This window comes from Branchiostoma floridae, chromosome 19 (assembly GCF_000003815.2).
Source record: "Branchiostoma floridae strain S238N-H82 chromosome 19, Bfl_VNyyK, whole genome shotgun sequence".
NCBI classification, from domain to species: Eukaryota; Metazoa; Chordata; class Leptocardii; order Amphioxiformes; family Branchiostomatidae; genus Branchiostoma; species Branchiostoma floridae.
In genome coordinates, this window is record NC_049997.1 from 14,992,696 (window position 1) to 15,015,008 (window position 22,313).

At 41.1% G+C, this 22,313-nt stretch overlaps 3 protein-coding genes across 6 annotated transcripts; all 3 read right to left on the reverse strand.

Annotated features, from left to right (window-relative positions):
- Positions 1–1,596: 1,596 nt before the first annotated feature.
- Positions 1,597–11,248, reverse strand: LOC118406600. Of its 2 annotated transcripts, none has more exons than XM_035806759.1 (7): positions 11,057–11,248; positions 8,616–8,829; positions 7,794–7,850; positions 7,069–7,233; positions 6,397–6,558; positions 5,867–6,011; positions 1,597–1,993 (listed from the first exon to the last, which is right to left on the reverse strand). In XM_035806759.1, the coding sequence occupies exons 2-7, from the start codon at positions 8,796–8,798 to the stop codon at positions 1,827–1,829; spliced, it is 879 nt and encodes a 292-aa protein (XP_035662652.1). In that variant the 5' UTR covers positions 8,799–8,829; positions 11,057–11,248; the 3' UTR covers positions 1,597–1,826. The 2 variants fall into 2 exon arrangements, with proteins under 2 accessions (XP_035662652.1, XP_035662651.1); XM_035806758.1 differs by lacking the exon at positions 11,057–11,248 and adding an exon at positions 10,016–10,121.
- Positions 11,249–11,976: 728 nt separating this feature from the next.
- LOC118406602 lies at positions 11,977–15,938 on the reverse strand. Its single transcript, XM_035806763.1, has 7 exons — positions 15,840–15,938; positions 15,179–15,392; positions 14,629–14,685; positions 14,120–14,284; positions 13,505–13,687; positions 12,983–13,127; positions 11,977–12,591 (listed from the first exon to the last, which is right to left on the reverse strand). The coding sequence occupies exons 2-7, from the start codon at positions 15,359–15,361 to the stop codon at positions 12,440–12,442; spliced, it is 885 nt and encodes a 294-aa protein (XP_035662656.1). The 5' UTR covers positions 15,362–15,392; positions 15,840–15,938; the 3' UTR covers positions 11,977–12,439.
- A 2,094-nt stretch (positions 15,939–18,032) lies between these two features.
- Positions 18,033–21,571, reverse strand: LOC118406601. 3 transcript variants are annotated; one of them, XM_035806760.1, is made up of 7 exons: positions 21,466–21,571; positions 20,823–21,036; positions 20,462–20,518; positions 19,791–19,934; positions 19,182–19,367; positions 18,900–19,044; positions 18,033–18,488 (listed from the first exon to the last, which is right to left on the reverse strand). In XM_035806760.1, exons 2-7 carry the CDS (start codon positions 21,003–21,005, stop codon positions 18,331–18,333), a joined length of 873 nt encoding a protein of 290 aa, XP_035662653.1. In that variant the 5' UTR covers positions 21,006–21,036; positions 21,466–21,571; the 3' UTR covers positions 18,033–18,330. The 3 variants fall into 3 exon arrangements, with proteins under 3 accessions (XP_035662653.1, XP_035662654.1, XP_035662655.1); XM_035806761.1 differs by lacking the exon at positions 21,466–21,571 and adding an exon at positions 21,292–21,447; XM_035806762.1 differs by lacking the exon at positions 21,466–21,571 and adding an exon at positions 21,283–21,415.
- Between the last annotated feature and the right edge of the window lie 742 nt (positions 21,572–22,313).

The window sequence follows — 22,313 nt, forward strand, 5'->3', positions numbered from 1 at the left end:
GATATGAAAACTGACACTGTCTCTCAGTTTTGTATGGACTGAAGGATAACTAGTTTTATAATTTACTTTTTCGTCAACAACATTCCAATAAAAGATATGACCCACTACCTGCCCAATTCTTCCAGTTATTTGTAAATATCACTGTAGTTCTGATGATTCTTTCCTGTACTGTAACTGTAATGCTTTCAAATCTACTGAGTCGCTGATGCTATTTTAAAGTCGATAACGTTGGTGACCCTTTCTTATGAAGTCGACGGAATGCTCTATTTTAAAGCAAACATACAAGAAGAAATAGGCTGTGGTTCGGTAATGATTCGGTAGGAAGCGTTAATATCATGTCGGTCATCAGAGAGTACTAGTATTTCTATTAGTATAAAAAAAGTCGCACCTAGCACTGAAAATAAACGTTAGCTTCTCCAGAATGCATACGAACACAATTATATCTCACTGTCACATCATGATACATGTTTAGTACTTTTAAAAACCCATGCAGTTAAAAGAAGTATGAGCACAGTTTTCACTTAACATAACAAGAAGCAGATACAACACAATTACAACACAGTTACATTCCCTTCAAAACCAAAATTAGACAAAGGAACGGCTTTAGGAATAAAGTGGCTAAGGACAAAGTCTTTACAACCCAAGTAGCTAGCTAGAGGCATTGTTTTCCTTCCGTACATGTTGTAGGTTGTACAGTTGCAAGTACTTTGCGATACCTAAATTTCTGTCACACCATTTCCCCATCAGAACGATATAATCGGGGGTTTGTATGCCTTTTCCTTTAAGGCGTAGGCAAAGCATTTTAATTTCCCTTAGAAATCCAAAGAATCCGTAGCAAGATGGCAAAGATTTTTCTATCAAACCTTTGAAGTTAGTCGTCATGAAGTCATCTTGAGGCTAGCTGATATACATACAGTCAAACCTGCCCAAGTCGACCACCCGGGGGACCGGACAAAAGCGGTCGATTTGGACAGGTGGTCGCTGAGAAGAGTATCGACTCAAAACATGCCTGATGCAAAGTATAAATGGTTTCCGTTGTGTTTAATGGCAAAAGCAAGCACACTGCACGCACGCAAAGAAGCGAGGTCTTTAATGTCAAATACAACACGCACACTGTAAATTGTAAATTTAACCCCAAGCTTTTATCGAGTTTTTATACGATACAGTGTTTTAAAGCTCAAGTATTTGTACACTACCGTTTTAGACAGTAAGGGAACTTTGATGCTGTCAGTTAACTACCAAAAAAGCCTTTATGCGTCGCTATGTTCTTGACCTGAAATAACTACGGTGCACCTTTCGAATTCGATGCCCAGTACGTCCCGATAGCGTACTTACCCACGGGTGAATGTATACAGTACAGTTGGACAAAAGCACTCACACGTACAGATCTTCCTTAAAAAGGTATGAGCTACACAGATTTTTCTTAAAAAAGTATGAGGCTATATACGTTTCAGCATTCGTTCACTTTATTATGATATAGATTTTTAAAAAAATTCTATAACAACTAATTATAAATTCGGATTTTCTTACAACGATTTCGGCACAAAATCGCGGTAGTTATCATCAAAAATCGATGAAAACCTCAATTTTGAAAATGATACGGTCGTTATGGGTCCCAATTTGGGCTGGTCGCGGTCGCGTTGGCCAGGTGGTCGTTGAGAAGAGGTGGTCGCTCGGGCAGGTTTGACTGTACTTCCATTGTCCACATCGTATATTAAAATGCTCTACCGAAAATACTTACAACTGCTCGTACAGTTATCGCATGGTTTATCATTATCTCCAAGATAGGACAAGGTGCACCCTACATCTGCTTGGAGGTGAATGATCTAAGCCTGGTTGTACCCCGGTGGAGGGCTGACGTAACCAGGTTGCGCATGCGCGTCTGGGGAGGCGCCCTGCTGCTGTGGAGGCTCGCTCTTCTGTTGCTGATGTTGTTGTTGTTGCGCATGCGCCAGAGTCATAGCCTGGTCCCCAGGACCTGCAGCAGCCATTCCTATAGAAAACACAGTGCCTCTAGATACTTAGCCTGGAAATATCGAGATACTTAGTACATGTATAGAACTAGGGGGGGACACTATTTTGCAAAAATGCAGTTTTTGATGAAATACGCACCTAGAAATATGGAGACGGTCCATCTGAATATGAAAATGTAAAAATTTTGTAAATCTTTAATTGCTAACCCCCCTGTACATACCCCCTGAAGTTTTTAAGTTGACAATGTACTGAGCTAGTATAACGCGCTTAATGCCTTAGAAATTGTACTTTGGCATCCTTGGCACAATATTTGACTTCAAGAGAGATCATTGTGGATATCTGAACCTCCAAATGTATTTCCTAGGTAAATATGGACTATTCCAAAGTTACCCCCATGGCAAAAATGGACTGGTCGGCTAGCTCAAAATTGGATGAAACGGGCTACACTATCATAGAATGGGCAAACATTTGGTCACATATCATTCTCTTCTTTGTGATTGCTGTACAAATTTTGAAATCATGTACGGTAACTAAGGGTAGGTACCGGGACGGTGTGCCGGTGTAAAACAGGTTTTTCGTATTGGACCGGTCCGGAAAAACCTGACCTGAAAAAATTCGGTGGACAGGATGTTGGAGCTATTGGAAAATGAACAGATTATATGATCAGGCATTCACACGTTTTCAGACTTACCTTTACGTCGAATAAAATAACAAGAGTGAAGTATAGTTTAGTATAGTCTGTAGTCATTTCTACCAATTTTTACAGTCAATCGCAAAGAGGCAGTTAGCCTTAAAAGATTTTAAAAGGCCATTGGTAGTCAAATACCCCGCAAAGCAGATTTCTTTCTAGCGAAATGGACCATTTATGTATCACAAGTTTTCACATACTGAATCAGGTTCAGGTCCGGCCCTGGACCTGATCCTCTGGACCTGAACCGGATCTGGATTTTCTGTACCGTCACCCACCCCTATTAGGCACCCCTGTAGTTACATGTAACTTATGTTTTATCCTATCAAGAAATAAATACTTATGCATGTAGGTGGGTGGAAAGTGGTGTTCCAACTGAAAAAATTCAGGTTGCGCACTGCGTTACTTGGATTTAGAATTACGTTGCGCCAACCAAAATGCATTTTCAAATGTGAAGGTGGATATTTAGAGCATTCAGTTGCTGCAGGTAAAAGATACAGCCTTCGGATTTATCTCTAAGGAGAGGTTTTAACAGACAAGGAAAGACGAAGAAGTCTGAAGTGTCTTTGTCTAAGTGGCAACCACAATTACCAATCTGAAGTACAAGGGTACTGAAAAAGAAAAGAGAACCTCTATCGTTTAGACAGTACAGTGGAGAAGGCAGAAAAGGACATTATCTCCTACACTGCACACTCTATACCAGCCAAAGAAGTTGTTTGTTATCGGCTGTCTCCAATATAACGTTAATAGTAGACCTAAAGCACCTCAACGACACTACTTTATGTTCTTTACTGTTATCAGGATCAACATCTCTTTCACATCTACAAACCTGTAATATTTTTGATTTTGTCAATACTTACATCCATTGCACAGGCAGGTTCTCCTAATTGATGCAGCACCAACTTTGTCTTGTCTAAATTTACTTTTCTGTTATCCATTCTGTACATATGTACGTATGGGGTTTACTATTCTTGTTTTATGCGTATGTTTCTTGAGTAGAAGGCTTAATATAAGCAATTTGTGCTTTCTGCCTCATACTCTCAAAATATAAGTGAATATTAGATAAATAAAGGACGCAGGATACCAGAGAGTCTAATAGCTTGGTAGAGAAATGAAGAGGAGCTTAAGAAGCAAGGACTCAATGAGAAAGAGATTGCAAACATTGCTGTTGATTGGAAAAGAGACAAAGACTTACAAATCCTGAAACCAAAGATGGATTTTTAACATCAGCAGCAAAAGTTGATATGTAAGTGTAAAGCTGGCCCAACTCAAGAACACAGCACTGTCACTATCGATAACCACAAAAAATCCATCTGCAACACCCATCTGCGATCAACCTAAAATTGTACTTGAATAATGCAAAAAATATGTTACATTCCATTGACACCATCTACAATGAGTGTAAATTTGACTACGGTTCTTTTGATTCTGTTGTAAATACAGGTACCAATAAAACATTGTTGAAATTCAGTATCGCAGGCATCTTGCTTGCAATGAGAGATATAGTATGTATATGTATAGGGGGAGAGCTTGGGAATAAGTCAACTGCTGCTTTTCTGTCCATACTTCACAACACATATAAAAACACTGGTTTTAAGCTTGGCAAAAAAAAAACTGTGTTTTTGTTACCTTGAAACAATGGTTCTTTTTGAAGTTGCCCAATTCCTTGGCATCCAGTTTCTAAAACTTTTACCACTATTGTTGTGAAGCTTAATACACTTGTAGTTGATCTGGGTACTCTTTATTATTCTCAGCACTTGTCGAATTACTGCCCTGCCGTGACTTCCCTGTTTGGTACCAAATAATGGAAATTCGCCCCAAGACTTGCTGCCCTGTTGCCATGGAAACCAAGATTATTAAGCCAAAACCTGATAGAAAAGTATCTTGGAGTGTAATGTATCATTTAATCACACAAAATGTGCAAAAAGAACTGAAGTAATGTAGTGAGTGCTTGCAGATCCTAGCAACGTCACACAAGTACATGGCGAGGTGGCTATCCAAACTTCAGGGGGTATGTACAGGGGGGTTAGAGTTTTACAATTGCCTAAATTTTGTGATTTCTGTGTTTATATAGATCATCTCCATATTTTAAAATGCGTATTTCAAAAAGTTTGTATTAATGTCCCCCCCTAATAGAACCTCGCTAGTTTATGCGGATATCTATGCATGTATTAGCTGTACACAAATCATAATGATTTCCTCGCGTCGTCTATTGTCTGTTCTAGCAATGCATTCTATTCTATTCCATTTTATTCCATTGAATCCATTTTTTATTCTATTCTATTCTATTCTATTCTATTCTGTTCTGTTCTATTCTATTCTGTTCTATTCTATTCCATTCCACTCCATTCTATCCCATTCCATTCCATTCTATTCTATTCTGTTTTGCTAATACTAGTCTATTGTAGTCTAGTCTACTCTATTCTTTTTTTATTTCATTTGATTTTAGCATCCTCTACATGTTATCTATTCTGTTCCCTAATTCCATTTTACTTCATTGCTTCATCTTCAATAGGTCATTAAAGCTAAGGCCACAACCCGCCGTACGTGCAAATACGTGCTGTCTACGTGCAAAAACGTGGGCAATCTTTTGGGATCCGTAAGTGGTAAGTACCGCCTCCGTGCGAAATCCTTCGGAATCTAGCGGATTTCGGTGCACGCAGAATTTTCTTTGCGTTTGGGCATTCAGGGATTCACCCCCTGTACGAGCCAGAACGGGCAACGCGCGTGCCTTGTACAGCCAATGCGAGTGAGTAAGGAAACCAACCGTACGTAAGCAGCACGTGTAAGTACGGCCTGCATACGGTAACGTGGCAATCGCACTGAGATTGCACGCACAACGTACTTACCACTTGCGCAACGAACGATGCACATAACCGCACAGGGCCAGGCGTGGTGTGCAGACCACATACTTACACATTGCGCAACCGTGCGAGTGGCGTGTGTTGAGACGTAATCCCTCCCTGCTCTTGCCATTCCTTCCCCACGTTTTCAGAAAAACGTGGCGGACGCCCCCCCCCCCCAAAAAAAAATAACGTACGGACAAAAAAACACGTACGGCGGGTTGTGCCCTTAGCTTTAGCCACCACTGCGCATGCCGAACTAGAGTGTGGCTTATTGCTTATAAAGGGCTAGCACTGTCATCAACACCAAAAACAGCACGTCTGTTATGTTGCTATGTTGAATCTAATATGCATCACATACCTTGCTGCACTTCTCCGTGTTGAGGAGGTATGGTGCTACTGATGACGTAGGACGGAGCATGCGCAGAGTGCGCTGGAGCGTAGTTGATGTTTGCAAAGTTCTGCAGCGGCACCAGCCGTCCTCCCTGTCCAACCTCGTGCATGGTCTGATGAAATACAAGTTACAGGATTATCAGTGTTGTTAATAGTACATAAGAAAGAAGAAGATAAATGTGTTGCCAAAGCAGGGCAGAGAAGGAGAACATGAAACGTATACACATAGGCTTCCTCTACATTTTATTACAAATGACAAAGTAAGAATCTTGGACACAGAACCAAATGTTTAAAGAAGAATGAAAGAACATCAGGGCCTTACTTACGACGGGGGCGCCATAAACTTTCTGCAACTTATGATCTACAGATCACCGAGTCACGTGACGGTACAGAGGTCGTGGATTGCTCGGTCATTGACAAAGAATTTGGACAGTTGAAAATGGCTCGATTACAGTGTGCTTCAATTCAATTTTGCTTCAGAGGAAGATAACTGCTTACCTGGTAGGCGTTTCCATTGTTACCATTCCTACAACAGCTGCCCCCCTCCCCACAGCACCCCTTGCACAGCGTGTACGAGCAGACGGCTATGGTGGCGATGGACAGACCCAGCTCAACCAGCGCAAACAGCAGGTTTGCCGCGTCAATGGTGAAACGGGCGATCTGTCACAAAAGTGAGGAATCATTCTTTTTGGTGACTTTTAATTTTTCTCCGTATATGTATGATAATTTCTCGGCCATGAAGTTTGATTTTATTGATTATGTATCATGAAATAGTAATAACATGTAAAAATGGAATTCTGCAAAAGGATTGAACTTCCACACACATACGTAATTAGGATAAAGAAAACAATGTGATTACACCAAAACAACCATGACATCATCATCACTTTGAGTATCAATCACAATTACTCTTATTTGCAGAAATAATGAAGCAAGATGAAGAAAGAAATTTATAAAAACTCTAGATGTTTCACGGAGGTTTCTGAACTTTTGTTTTCATTATGGAAAAGTTGCGCATTCCTGTTTAGTTGACTCAGTAATGGAATGACCTAACGTTATCACCCCTTAGGCGTTGCCAAAAATGAGCTACGTAAGAAATGTAACATCATTATTAGACACACTATACATGTGCTGCTACAGTATTGCGATACTAGGCATAGATGCACTCACGTCAATGTTGGTACAGATATTCTTCTGGGTGTCCCAGTCATAGTAACAGCCTACAGACCCGGGCCACGTGCTCCAGTGTTCACCTTCAATGGCAACAGAGGCCGTCGCGATCCCACAGAACGTCATCAACACGCTCAAACATGACATCACAAGAAGGCCGATGAGCTATAAAGGAGTATTATCAATGTTTATTAATTAGGGTTCGTTGCAATCTTCGCAACACATATTGCTGAGGAAGGAGGCTCGAAAAGCAAGCCTTGGCATCTGTATTGTATTGTATTGCGCTTGTATGACGGTGCCGACACGCATGCCTGCAGGAACCGTTAATTTAAAATGACCGCTCTAGAGCTGGTGCCACTGTCAATCAAATTTGAATGTCGTATGAATGCCCACTGGGGGACTGCAAAAATCGGTTGCTGGTTGGGTAAGACAGTTGGCTACTTAGCAAAGGATCTTAACCATGTAAAATTGTTGGGCTTGTGACTATAGGTGGTTGGCGACGCTATAGTCGGTATCACCCGACAGGTTTCACTGTCAGGAGTTGAATAGCACACTGAATCGGCACTGCTGGAATCGGCTGCATACAACTGGCAAGGCTGCTGAAATGTGGCTGCTAGCCTCAGTTTGGACTACTGGGAGACTACAATGGGAATGTTATTTCACTAGATAGCAGTTGGGGTTGACAATTTATTCATGAGTCAAAAAGCAACGCTGTACTAACTCACCACACATTTGGTGTTCCTGTGGCTTGATACAACTCCCAAAATGCCCGTCACCAGGTACTATATATATAGAGAGAGAAAGAGGTCGACAACGTTACTTATTGGCTGCAGTTAGAAACGGCTCCGTCCCTAAGGTGTCGCCAATATACTATCTCACTGTTTACTAGTAATATGTCTTATGTCTTTGAAACATAGTGGCTACACAGTGACATTTTCCCAATATCATTCTACATAACATTGTAAGTTAAGTCTGTCACGTTGATTTGATGTTGAAATGGTCATTAGTTAGGTGAATGGTCCTTACACAACATTGCCTCATATCCAGGCACGTATCGCTCGCAAGGCTGGATACTATAGATACCATACAAAGAGTCGACTTTTAAAATACTAGGGGTGAGTACTATATTTGTTTGAAGAAAAAGTGGTTGCCCTGATAAACAATGAGGTTTAAAGACCGTATGATACCAAAATGAAAATTCGCAAAATTGCACTTTCTTTTGACATGCAATCCGTTATACATGTAATATGTAACTGCAAGATATTTACATTTGCTTTTAAGGCTTTTAAAAAGTACGTTTTTCGCGAGTTTCCTAACTGGTCACTACGTTCACTTTGACGTCATCGACTCTGAAGAATCATATACATGTTTCAGTGGTGCAATGTTCAATAACAAGAAAACGGTGTAAATTTGGAGCAAGCGCGCACGTGTTTGTCTTAGTATCATTGTTCTTGAATGTAATCAAATGTTTTATTTTTCCTTTGGTGACATAGGTTTATAAAGCGTTTATTAGCATACATTTTTAGGTAAAATAAAGTGTGTCATACCACTAGTCCAGTCCATACTGGCGTCCCAACGGGGAACAAAAACGTCTGTATGACCATGCCGATGATTCCGAAGGTTATCAACAGACCGGCGAAGAAGATCTGGGCCCCTCCAAGGCCCCTGGCGCCGCCTACAACGTACTTCTTCTGCTGGGGACGGGCCCCGCGCTGGTTTGGGGACTCCATAGTGGTTTAGGTACACTCTTGGCTGTTCCAACTGCGAAGAAAATTAATGACTTTATTCCCAAACTCGTATCTCGTTTCTTATGGAGTTTCCATTCACGATATAGTACTCTAAGGTGAAAATTTGTAAGCGGCTACGAAATTAAAATATTGGATATTTTGCTACATTTCTAAATTATTCAATCCAAAATTAGAGAGTTCCACGACCTCATACCTTCGCCAATTGATGTTAGCCTTTTCGAGTGACGTAGCATAGATGTTTGTCATTGGTTGTCATTTGCACAAATTGTATCAGTTGATCATCCCTTTACCCGAATAACACAAGTTCCTCAAGTATGACAGTCTGATATTAGCAAAGAGGGCTAGTCTATGGGAATAATAAAGCTACACGTTTTTACAAGCTAATCAACCCCCTCTAGCGGTATGGAGAACTATTGCCAACGGCCAGCTGATGTAATAACTACTGACGTTGTGCATCGTTGTACTATTGCACACAAGCACACACACGCACACACAATCTGTTTTGTTTATATCGTATTTTGTTTTGGTAAATTGCACATCAATGCCCAATATTTGACGGTAACGTATGCTGCCAGGTAAAGGTCATTTTAACCAAATGCAACGATGTACATGTATTTTTGACGAATTGGTTCATAGTTAATGAATAGTTAGATCAGCAAACATCCGTCTGGTGCAAAGAAACCTTTGTAGCGTACTGGTTCATGGTATTTTTTCTCTCAGACCTTGAATTATTACTTGGTCGACACAATCATTTGAACGAAGCACAGTGTATATTTTACATATTCAGTGAACTCCAACTCTTAGAATATTCCGCTGATATAAAATTTTGCTTGAGAATTCACCTAAAAATATTTTGGTCTTCGCACACATTTCTCATTCAATTTCCAAGCCGCGTAGCACCACAGCTTTCATTAAAGCCCCGGTAACATGCCTGAATCAACTGTGGCATAGCCTCCTGCACTGGGACTTTAACGTTGAAACGTGATAACAATAGCAGCACCTTTTTGGTACGATATAACACAACTTGAAATTGACATAAGCTTGACATTGTTTCAAATCTTCGCAGGTTTAAGAGTGATTAAAATTTGCCTCAGTGATGCCTACAACGCTCTATCAATTGTTAGCAGACTTAAATCTTAGCATGGAAAGTCATATTTGTGAAAGTCATGATCACTGACAATTTAAAAGAGCGGCCTTACCTGGCTTCTATCCCTTAAGGTACTTTGCGAAGTCTGTAACAGGTACGTGACATGCAATACCTTACTTCCGGCCTCATCACATAGTGTAAAGGTGTGTTCCTACGCAGCAGATGTGATATTAAATGCTTTGTATATGTATATGAGAAGACAGATACCACCATATGTCCCACCTTACCTTATATCATGAAACACAGCTTTATGCCATTAAAGGAATTAGGTTATAAACTATTGGCCATTCAATCGTTCGCTACAGGAACTACTTTTTATGAGCACGGATACATTGACCTAATCAGGTTGGAAAGGTCGGTATGAGTTCATTAACCTGTGGGTACATGTGACTTTACATACACACCCACACCAAGTCAACATGTACCAACACGTCACGATGTAACGTTAGTTCACCTTTATCCGTAGGGAAACCTATATCCGTTGTATATAAAAATAGGGTATTTTGGGATCGTTAAGTCGATGGAAGGTACGTTAGACCGTTAAGTCGATGGAAGGTACATTGAAATATTTTGAAAATGATGAAATTTGAAACTCGCGTTGTTGACCTAACATATCTAAATACCCAATTTTTTAAAACAACGAATCTAGGATACCCCACGGATAAAGGTGAACTAGAATTAGTATTTTCCACATTCCATGTTATTTTCATTATAAGTATGAACCCAATAACTGATGCAAGGGTGCGAATTTAAAAAAAAGTTTGGGCAAAAAAGTTGCCTTTATTCTGGAATCTAAGTGGTCCGGAAGGTTGAACAAATGACTGAACATACAGAGTATGGTATGCCGAACAATAGATCCTTCATTTTTGTTCTTTCACATCTTCCTCTATGACCTTGGAATTGGCCTTGCCATTCCATGACATTAGTAAACGTTTTCTATTTTTGTTTGCATTCTACGGCATATCTTTGCTCATTTTGTAGTTGCTTCGTTCGATTTACAGTATGGTTGAATTTTGTGTCTGGAAACGGCCGAAAATTGATGCGCGCGCGGGATGTCATCCATATAATCAAATGAAATGGCCTAACGACTAACCTGAAAGCCAGACTTTTTTTCAAGGCCAACTCCTCAGCGTTAGGAGCCTTCAGAAAATCTTTTCACCGTCCTGGTTTGTGTAGACCCTGGAAACAGTCTGGCTTCCAGGCTAGCTCACAGCGTCTATGCGGGTGGTAAAGATAAACAGGTGGGGACCTAACACTTCATGACGTCACAGGGGTGGAGATAAGGGGTCACGCCAAGGTGAAACGGAGGAGTGAGCAAAGTTCAATAACCTGTTTTCATCACCTTACCGGAAAACCCTTGTCCAGGATTGGTTATTCATCCCATTTTTTAGCCATGAAAAAATTATTTTGCAAACACGTGCTAACTACAAAGAAATGTGTTATACAGTGGAAGCCAGTTAATTGCACGTCGGATAAACACACACTTCGGTCAATTGCACGGAATCCCCAAATCCCGTGGCAGTGCGGTCCAACTGGGTAACTTCACATTATCGATATATGTTATCCCTCCATGTACAATAGTACTTAACTGTACAAACACTAGTCTTAGTAGTTGACAAATGTACTATAATTGTTGTTGTTTTTAATTTAAAAAAAAATAAAACAAAACTTTGTATTATCGCACACGCCGGATAATTGCACGGAATTCGCTGGCAAATTGGATGTGCAATTAAGCGGATTCCACTGTATCAGGGTTTCACATATATAATTAATGCCTGTATGTGGGTTTAGTATCTTTGCAGGTTTGGGGCATTTCTCACTACAACAGACCGCATCGATTGGGGAGATAAATCTGTAGCAGCAGTAACACAGAATAGGTCAATTTTACTGATCTGATTAAATAACCAAGGGGGTGGATAGGTGTAGGGTGAATTGCCATAAAGATTCTTAGTAGGGCATTAGAGTGAATCAAATATTTTTAATAAAAAATATAGTATGTAAACCAGCACAGTATATTGTCAGAAAATGCAATGCAATTTTTATTTGTTTGTGACGGAAACGTAGAAAATTCATCATTTGTTTGCACACACATTGTACTAGAAACCATTCTTCCACATTCTCTTATAGGCTTGCACGTATACATCATTTATCACGTTACTTATTATATATATCAAATACTTGACGATTAGCAGACGATTATTACATACAGTATATAACAAATTGTACATAAATCTGTATTCTTGTTTACATTTAATCGTTCTTCCTTGTAATTGTCTTTCTTTCTGTCTTTTATACCAACATATGCATGTGTTTATGCTAGCCATGCGGTCACAAGTATGTTGAACAGTAAACAAATATGGCCCCGGTGTAAGCGCAGGCTTGTTCTTCATCAGATGATGAATTCATAACGGGATTTATGATTTCGGAGCTAAAATAAGGTGCATGTGCACCCTACATCTGCTTGGAGATGAATGACCTAAGCCTGGTTGTACCCCGGTGGAGGGCTGACGTAACCAGGTTGCGCATGCGCGTCACCCTGCTGCTGTGGAGGCTCGTTCGTCTGTTGCTCATGTTGTTGTTGCGCATGCGCCTGAGTCACATCCTGGTAATTCGCAGCTGCAGCCATTCCTGTAGAAAATACGGTGCTTCTATTGATGGAGACTGAAAATATCAACCTTGTACTTGAGGTGGCTATCTATGCATGTATTGGTTGTGTACTATACAGCGTGGTGTTTTGCTAGGTTTGAAAGCTCATTCAAAACAATACCGTAACTTTGCACAGACTTGTAAAAACAATCATTTTAAGGGATGATAATAAACCTAGCTACATCTATATCTGCATACACGAATAAAACGTTTTGTCATATTTTGTAATATTCTACATATAATGAATATTCTATTCTACGTGTAGTCTGTCCTGTTTCATCATTGCTTCCAATTTCACAAAGGCACCTAGCCCTACTAATAATCACACCAACATGTTCAGTTAAATGTACGCCGTACGCAATGTACCTCATACCTTGCTGCGCATCTCCGTGTTGAGGAGGTATGGTGCTACTGATGACGTAGGACGGAGCATGCGCAGAGTGCCCTGGAGCATAGTTGATGTTTGCAAAGCCCTGCACCGGGACCAGTCGTCCTCCCTGTCCAACCTGGTACATGTTCTGGTGAAATGTCAGTTACCGGGTTGTCAATTACAGATATGGGGAGAGGAAATAAGCCTGGAACCCACACTAGCCAGCTTTCAACTGCCGAAATATATATGTAGAGAGACAAAGAGAGAGAGAATATTCATTCAAACATAGATACAGATGGAGACAGGCAAGCTGAATACTTATATCATTCTACACCTTGAGTGTTTCTAACAGGGCGTCAATTATGGTCTCCGGATTGACATCTTGAAAAGGTGATGGTCACCTGTTATTTCAATTCTTCCACTGAATAAATATTAGTAGATTCTAGAAAAGAAAATAGGATGATTACACTCCACCCCTGGGGTGTTGCCAAAAAATGGGGCAAAACGAGAAGGAGAACTGCTTACCTGGTAGGCGTTTCCAGTGTTACCATTCCTACAGCAGTTGCCCCCCTCCCCACAGCAGCTGCCCCCCTCCCCACAGCACCCCTTGCACAGCGTGTACGAGCAGACGGCTATGGTGGTGATGGACAGACCCAGCTCAACCAGCGCAAACAGCAAGTTCGCAGCGTCGATGGTGAAACGGGCGATCTGTCACAGAACATGACGAATCATTGATAAGTCTATGAAGGTTAGACATCCAGGTGACGTTGAAGAAGAATGATGGATGGCACTCATAATATCCGGAGGTAAATCTCCGTTTTTATCCATTTGTAAAGATTGAATTGTATTTAAATATGACGGATCATTGTTGTTGGTACTTTTGAAACTTTTTCTACGTTACTTACTGAACACTTACTGAACTATGATGTTCAAGTTCTGGTTATTTTTCATTATGGAAAAGACGGGAGCTCACGTTTACGTGATTCCGGAAAAGCAATGATCTAACGCCACCGCCCCTGAGGTGTTGCCAAAATGAGCAAACTAAGAAGGAGAATTGAGAACTACGAAATATTACATCATTATAAAACAATACATGTGTACTGACACAGTGTTGCGATATAGTAGTATAAATATACTTACATCCAAGTTAGTGCACTCATTCTCGCTGTTGTTCCAGTCATAATAACACCCTACAGGACCTGACCAGGTGTTCCAGTGCTCGCCTGCAATGGCGATGGAAGCCGATGCGATCCCACAAAATGTCAGAATCAAACTCAAACAGGACATCACAAGAAATCCGATGATCTGGAAGCACGGCAAAGAAAAAAGGATTAACATTCGACCTTTTTCACAATTTATGTTCGCTACAATGTTAGGGACACATGTTGAGAATTAAAAAAGTATGAGGTTTTAAGATTTAAAAAAATTGTAGAAATATTACTAACTTTATTACAGATCACAAACTATTAAAAGTAGGGAAACAATATATTTCATACCCTGAATTGTTATATTTTGTTACAAAGTTTTAACAAGTACATTAATATACCACAAACACATTGATGAGGCAAGGAAATATACAAGACATGTTTGATATCAGGGTGACTGTTGACAATTCCTTCTTGCTCCTAAATAACGACATACTGACTCACCAGGCATTTGGTGTTCCTGTGGCTTGATACGACTCCCAGAATGCCTGTCACCAGGTACTGTAGAGACCAACAACCGAGTCACTATTTTGGTTGTGTGAAAAACGGCTCCGCCCCTTTGGCGTCAGCAATTACACTTGTTCACCAGTGATACGATGTCTCTCTCTTTGTGAATTTGAACTACGCATAGACGAAGCATTCACTTATATCACAATCTTCCATTGAGATTATAAACAACATCTGCCTTTGTTGTTCACAATGCGTCGCGAAGCTTTATCATCTATGTTGAAATGATAATGATAACTATCTATGATTATCAAACGATAACCGCTCGTTATTTTTCCTTGAACAATGTTGCATTTGTAGCTTTGGTCCACTCCTCACTCACAACACTGGGAATGGAAGCATACAGGGTCCGTACAAGACTCGGTACCATGCTTATTGATCATGAGAACTATATCGAGATTCGGAAGATGATAATCATCACTTTTAAAACACTATCTTTTTCATGTTAACCGTAGGCAATGATTGTCTTGGATAAAATGTACCATACCATTAGTCCAGTCCAGACTGGCGTCCCAGCAAAGTACACGTCTGTTTGCACGACGATTCCGATGATTCCGAAGGTCAGCAACAAACTGGCGAACAAAATCTGGGCCCCTCCGAGGCCCCTGGCGCCGCCTACAACGTACTTCTTCTGTTGGGGACGGGCCCCGCGCTGGTTTGCGGACTCCATGGTGCTCTGATAATATTCTCGGATGTGCCAACTGCATAGAAAATTATTGACTTTATTCACAAACTACTTAATCTACCTGATTCTAATGGAGTTTTATATCACATTATATCAAGGTATACGTACGCCGTGTCGCGTTACATACCTTATTTGAGCCCATGACTTTAAAAATGACCACAATACTTTGTTGGGAATTAAAAATGATTCTTGAATATCTTTGCTATGATTTCATCATAGGTCATTCCTTCTGAAATTAAGACCCTAAGATGACCCTAAGATAACAAAGGAGCGTAGACAGAAGCATAAGAGACTAAAAAAATATGACAGCTTTTCAAGAATCCCAGCATGAAAGAAAACAAAGAAGAAAAAGAATCCAGGCGACATTAAAAGCGGACGAAAAGGAAAAATTACCAATCCCCGCACAAAGAAGTAAAGTTAGCAACCCTCTCTAGAGGTACGCAAAGGAAAAAATTCCATTTACCATCCAATGTCACAACTACCGACTATCAACTGGACGTTGGACGATGTTGCACTGATAAATCCGTACTCCTCTATCGTGTTGTATTTGGTTACTTGTACAAAAGTCCCTCAAAATATTCTCAGTCTTCGGATAAAAAATATGCTGATAGCAGTGAAAGGTTGGGAAGTAATGGTTAATGGATAATCCTAATAAACATGCTACGATGTATTGTTTCGTCTGACCCGTTTGTTAATAGTTAATTAATAGTTGGATCACCAAACACACGTCTGTAACAAAAAATACCACTGTGGCGTTTTGGTTCATTGTATCAGACGACTTTTCTGTCAGTCGTTGAGTTGGCTGAAACAATGAACAAAGCACGGAATATCATTACTATCAGTAGATAGTCAAAGATACACGCATTCCTCCGCTAGCGCTACAGTAAAATCTCACTTGAGTATACCCCTTAACTATTTTTGGTCCACGTACATATTTCTTATTCCAAACCAGGTAATAACGTTAGAGGCGAGAGTTGACACCTTTTGGTACGACGTAAACACATACAACTTGCAGTACAACTTCCCGTTAGCTTGATATTGTTTCAGATCTTCGCAGGACAAGCAGCGTTGAAACTTGGACCGAGTGATGCTTTCAACACTGTACCACTTGTTTAAAAACTCCATTCTTAGCAAAGGCAATTATTATTGTGATACTCATTGTCAATAATACTAAAAGAGCGGCCTTACCTGACTTCCTTCGCTTTTAAGTTACTTGGCGATGTCTGTACCGTGACAGGTGTGTAATGTATACTACCTTACTTCCGGCCTCATCACAAAGTACAAAGGTGTGTTCCTACGCAGCAGATTTTTATAAGAAATAAGGATGGCACCATATGTCCGACATTACCACAAGCACATAGTGGTGTATCATCAAACACAGCTTTATGTCATTGAAGGACTTGTCGGTTGTAAAGAATTGACTATTGACGCGTTCGCTATAAGAACTACTTTTGAGAGCACTGATACATTGACCTGATCAGGTTGGTCAGGTCGATATGAGTTTATTGACATGGGGTACATGTGACTTTTACGTACATGTACGCACCCACACCAAGTCAACATGTACCAACACGTCACGATGTGTACTAACTAACCTGGAAAATAGAGCCTGCACAGGCCTTGTCTCTGCCAGACTCCGGCCTGGCCGAATAGTAATAGGCCTTTGGTCACGTTAGGAATAAAAGTGTAGTAGAAGTTGGCCTAGGAGCCTAGGAGTGAACTGACCGGTCGGCGGATAGCAGGATAGACTACAAAAGACTGACTGAAATTCCATGGCAACTTATTTGTCCCTGTTTGGCCAAATTCTTCTCTTTTTTCATCCAGCTGACACGTCTGCTTGGAGATTCGCATAGGCCAGCTCCTCGGCAAAAGAGACATCAATGCCCAATTAAATTTTGCCTCGGCCCCCATGATGCAGGCCCCGTTTCGGTCTATCTTAGGGGGTTGGGTGGGTGGGGTAGCAAAATTGTATTGGGGGCGTGCATGTTAACCGTAGAGCCGACGAGCTTGGCTTCGAACGGTCTTGCTTCCAGGTTACAGTCAAACCTGCCTATAGCGGCCACTGAAGGGACTGGAGAAATATGGCCACTATAGACAGGTGGCCACTACAGAGAAATGTTGATCATGAGCAAGCTACACATGATTTCAGTTCCCACCAATCTTTCTCACCAAGTAACATTGTCTCGATCGGTAAATTCACCGACAAAGACTTGCACTTTAATGCTCAAGGCATGCATACCTTCTGCTACCGCCAAAATGACCCTGTCAGGAACTCCAAATCCTCGCAAACTACAATTTCAAACTCGGTGCAGGATGACATAAGGCTGCAGTATGGTTGCAATAGGCAGAGTTTCTGTATCAACGGGACCGGAAATCGTGTGGCCGTGGCCGCGTTGGACAGGTGGCCGCTAAGCCTATTTCTTAATCATTACGAATCCAAGGGACCGACAAAAAGTGGCCACTATGGCCAGGTGGCTGCTATGCAAAGGTGGCCGCTAATACAGGTTTGCCTGTATTAGCTAACAGCACCTATGTGCACAATAAAGGTAAACAGGTGGGGACGAACACTTCACAGCCACTCACAGGTAAAGTCAAGGAGTCACATGAATGGGAAACGGAGGAGTGAACAAAGTTCAATAACCTGTTCTTACAGCAACCTGTTTCAATAAAGGATTTAATCATCAAAATGACAGAATGTGAAAACTGTACAACGTATAGCCAGAAAATTCGCCGCAATTGTTCATGGCCTAAACATAAAAGATGAAGCTCATTCATCAAAGAGCACGTGTATGTTTTCATACATATGAAGGACTTCTTGACTACGTATGAACTATCATTTACTTCTCGTTTAGTTTACAATACATCCCAAATTCTATATTCTTTTTTACAGAAAATCTTTTTTTCCTTGATAAGTGCATGCAGGAGCACTCTACATCTGCTTGGAGATGAATGACCTAAGCCTGGTTGTACCCCGGTGGAGGGCTGACGTAACCAGGTTGCGCATGCGCGTCTGGGGTGGCACCCTGCTGCTGTGGAGGCTCGTTCTTCTGTTGCTGCTGCTGTTGCGCATGCGCCAGAGTCATAGCCTGGTCCCCTGTACCTGCAACCATTCCTGAAGTAAACATAGTGTCTCTATTAGCTGAGACTGAAAAGAGCTAGGTTTTAGATTATATGGATATCTATGCATCTATGCATGTATTGGTTGTACACAAGATGAAAGTTTCGAAAGTCATTCAAAAAAGCAAATTGCTGTTTAACGAAAACTGCATCATTTCAAGGAATATGGCAAATTTAACTATGTCTATTATATACCTGCATGCAGGAATAACAGTTCTATTTTGTTGTATTCTACTTATATACTATTATATATTATATTCCATGTGTATTCTATTCTCATTACTTAACAGGACCATCATTGCCTAAGCTATAAATGGACCAAAGAGTGTATCTGATTAACAAAGGTAGCTATCTCTATCATTCACACCAAATTGCCATGTTAGATCCGTGTAGATACATCCCTTACCTTGCTGCACATCTCCGTGTTGAGGAGGTATGGGGCTACTGATGACGTAGGACGGCGCGTTCGCAGTGTGCGCTGGAGCGTAGTTGATGTTTGCAAGGCTGTGCAGCGGAACCAGCCGTCCGCCTGGTGCGACCTCGTGCATGGTCTGGTGAAACGTTATTTACAAGATTGTCAGTCATAAGAATAAATAAAGAGAGAAACGGTCAATTCAAATTATGTTAAGAACACAAAAGAATGAAACTCTATGGTATGACTTTGTGTAGAACCGGGAGAATCACTTACCTGGTAGGAATTCCCTGTGTTGCCATTCACACAACAGCTGCCCCCCTCCCCACAGCACCTGCTGCCCCCCTCCCCACAGCATCCGTTAGACAGTGTGTACGAGCAGACTGCAATGGTGGCGATGGACAGACCCAGCTCAACCAGCGCAAACAGGAGGTTCGCCGCGTCAATCGTGTAACGGGCGATCTGCGAAAAATAATACGACGAACTAAATATAACGGACGACTTTCAAAGTCTTTCTAGATTCATGATTATGACTGACAATTACCAGACCTTTAGGTTCAAGTCTATTACCAATTACATGTTATTCCGTATACGAATCTTGTTTTTTCCATCATCTTCGCATAATTGCTCCACCCCAGAGGTGTTGCAAAAAAATTTTGACTTGAACTTAGAATTATGGAATATGGCATAATTATGGAATATGGCATAATTATGGAATATGTCATAATTGTAAGGCACAGTCTACCTGGCTCCACTCTAGAGATGTTGCCAAAATGACCAAAAACGAAAGGGAGACTTGAACTGAGAATCATGGAATATGGCATCTGTCTACTTGGGAGTCTCTTATCCCAGTGACACAATATGGGAAAGTACAGAGGCACCCACGTCCAGGCCTGAGCAGTGCCAGTGACACTCCCCGGGTCCAGGAAAGTAGTTCCAGTGCTCTCCATCTACGGCGTAGGCGGCTGTTGCGATCCCACAAATCGTCATCAGCACACTCAAGCACGACATGGTAAGAAGGCCGATGAGCTATTTTTAAAGACAAAGAGAAAGTGTTGAGATGCCAACTTTATTACTCAAGGTTTCTTATCATGCGTATCACTCATCTTGGGGAAGGAAAAACGAATGAAATGATGTCAGGTGTTGAATCTCCGTGTTAAATTCGCTGCTGGAATCGGCTACACAAAGAGCTACTGAAAGGACTACTGTCTTCAGTTCAGATGAACGAAGAGATAGTAATATTATGTTTTTACTAAATACTTCAGTCTTTGTATGTCATCCGCCTGTAATTTGCACATGTCACTCCGTTGTGTCCATGGATTATGTTTGTCTATATGTCCTTATATGTTATATATAATATATATGTTATATTGAAGTTTTTTGAACTGTCCTAATATGTTGTGTAACAAATTCAAACAAAACGTTTTCAGATGCAAGCAAACCTGAATCTGAGAGACCAATTCGGAATAATGTACTTTTTGATACATCGAGTACAGGGAAAGTTTGACGATTTCTCTTTATTCAGAGAATAATTAAGTAACGACATAATGACTCACCACACATCTAGTGTTCCTGTGGCTTGATACCACCCCAAGAATGCCTGTCACCAGGTACTGAAAAGGTAAAGAACCAAAATATCAGTTTCTGTGAAAACGGCTCCGCCCCTGAGGCGTCGCCAATTAAATTTGTTCACTATTGATACGAAGTCTCTCTCTCTTGCTATGCCTCACGCAGTAAAGAAACATGTACGTGTGTCATTTTTGAATTGGATTTTAGTAGTATCTGCTTTGTTTCTTTTACCTACAACGCATTAATTTTGATACTTACTGATTTTAATACACATGTATTTGCAGTTAAAAAAAGAAGTATTTTTTTACAAATGTTAACCAGTGACGTTTAGCTCAAAGTGTGTCCTACCACTAGTCCAGTCCAGATAGGAACCCCGGCAAAGTACGCTAGTGTTTGTAAAACCATTCCGATGATTCCGAAGGTCATCAACAGACCAGCGAAGAAGATCTGGGCCCCTCCGAGGCCCCTGGCGCTGCCTACAACGTACTTCTTCTGCTGGGGACGGGACCCGGACTGGTTGGTTGACTCCATAGTGGTTTAGGGACACTCTTGGCTATTCAAACTGCGAAAAAATAATTAGTTTTATCAAAAGCATACTATAATCTACAGACATCATCATTTGTACGAAGGCTGGGATATTTTAAATCCTATTAGGTTCGCAAATATAGGCATTCTCCCGCTACCATAGCACCGCATTGGTCTCCGTGTACATTTCTCATTCTATTCTCCAGTAGTGTAATGCCATGGCTTTACCGTGAAATAATGGCACCCCTTTCTGGTCTAACGTAAACATATACAAAGAACGTACAACTTGTACCTCCGCAAGGTTGACACCAGTTATGCGTGCATCTTGAACGTTCGTAGCTCCAAAATTAGTGACTGAAATTGACATCAGTGATGCTCTATCAATTCTTCGAAGACTTAAATCAAGACACTGTAGGTTCTATTTGTGATATCCGTGGTCAAAAATGGATATAAAGAGCGTCCATACCTGGCTTCCTCCCCTTAAGGTGTTTTGCGATGTCTGTAACAGGTACGTGATATGTACAGTTCTACCTTACCTCCGGCCTCATCACAAAGTGCAAAGGTGTGTTTCTACGCAACAGGTGTGATAACGTATTGCATATAGAATGCAGCGATGTCGCATATGGCCGACTTTACCGTACAGCGGCAAGCGCATAGATTTATGCCATTAAACACAACGAAGTTTGCACTGTATTGACTATTGACGCATTCGATATAGGGACTACTTTTTTCAGAGTACTGATACATTGACCCGATTACCGCAAGGTTCAACAGGTTGTTATGAGTTTATTGACCCGGAGTACGTGTGACTTGTATAAACACGCCCACAAGAAGTCAACATGTGTGTGTTCTACATTTCTTTACAGTTTATGCGCGTCATACACGTATACAGGAGGGGCTTAAGACTTCCTGAAGTCACAGATAACGTTACAGGGTTGCACGGATTTAATAAAATAAGGTGCCCAAGTCGGTTGGGTTCGTAAGTTCAAAGGCTAAAATGTAAAGGTAGTCCCATAGCCTTTTTGAAGCCGTGAAGGCAGTGAGTTGTTATCCACTGTGTCTAGGGCACGGTATTAGAAGGCGGAGCCCAACTCTCTCCTTTCACCGCCTTTCACCTCTCCAACCGAAGTCATGTACCTATTTTTACACCTGGGTGAAGTGAGGAAAGTCTTGTTAACTGCCTTTCCCAAGGACACAACGTATAGTCAAGTAAACTAGCAATCGAACCCTTGCCCTCTCAATCTCACATCCGTTTGTCCATCCACCGGTACTACATGAAGATAGCTTCAAATGTAACGTTTATTTACTATTTCT

Coding starts and splice junctions, on each gene's coding strand:
- LOC118406601 (XM_035806760.1), bottom strand. CDS start 21,005: ATGGAGTCAACCAACCAGTCCGGGTCCCGTCCCCAGCAGAAGAAGTAC. Junction 19,368..19,790: donor GGCACTGCTCAGGCCTGGAC/GTGGGTGCCTCT, acceptor TATTTTTCGCAG/ATCGCCCGTTACACGATTGA. Junction 18,489..18,899: donor ACACGGAGATGTGCAGCAAG/GTAAGGGATGTA, acceptor TGTTTACTTCAG/GAATGGTTGCAGGTACAGGG.
- LOC118406600 (XM_035806759.1), bottom strand. CDS start 8,798: ATGGAGTCCCCAAACCAGCGCGGGGCCCGTCCCCAGCAGAAGAAGTAC. Junction 6,559..7,068: donor ATATCTGTACCAACATTGAC/GTGAGTGCATCT, acceptor CTTTTGTGACAG/ATCGCCCGTTTCACCATTGA. Junction 1,994..5,866: donor ACACGGAGAAGTGCAGCAAG/GTATGTGATGCA, acceptor TGTTTTCTATAG/GAATGGCTGCTGCAGGTCCT.
- LOC118406602 (XM_035806763.1), bottom strand. CDS start 15,361: ATGGAGTCCGCAAACCAGCGCGGGGCCCGTCCCCAACAGAAGAAGTAC. Junction 13,688..14,119: donor ATGAGTGCACTAACTTGGAT/GTAAGTATATTT, acceptor GTTCTGTGACAG/ATCGCCCGTTTCACCATCGA. Junction 12,592..12,982: donor ACACGGAGATGCGCAGCAAG/GTATGAGGTACA, acceptor TATTTTCTACAG/GAATGGCTGCAGCTGCGAAT.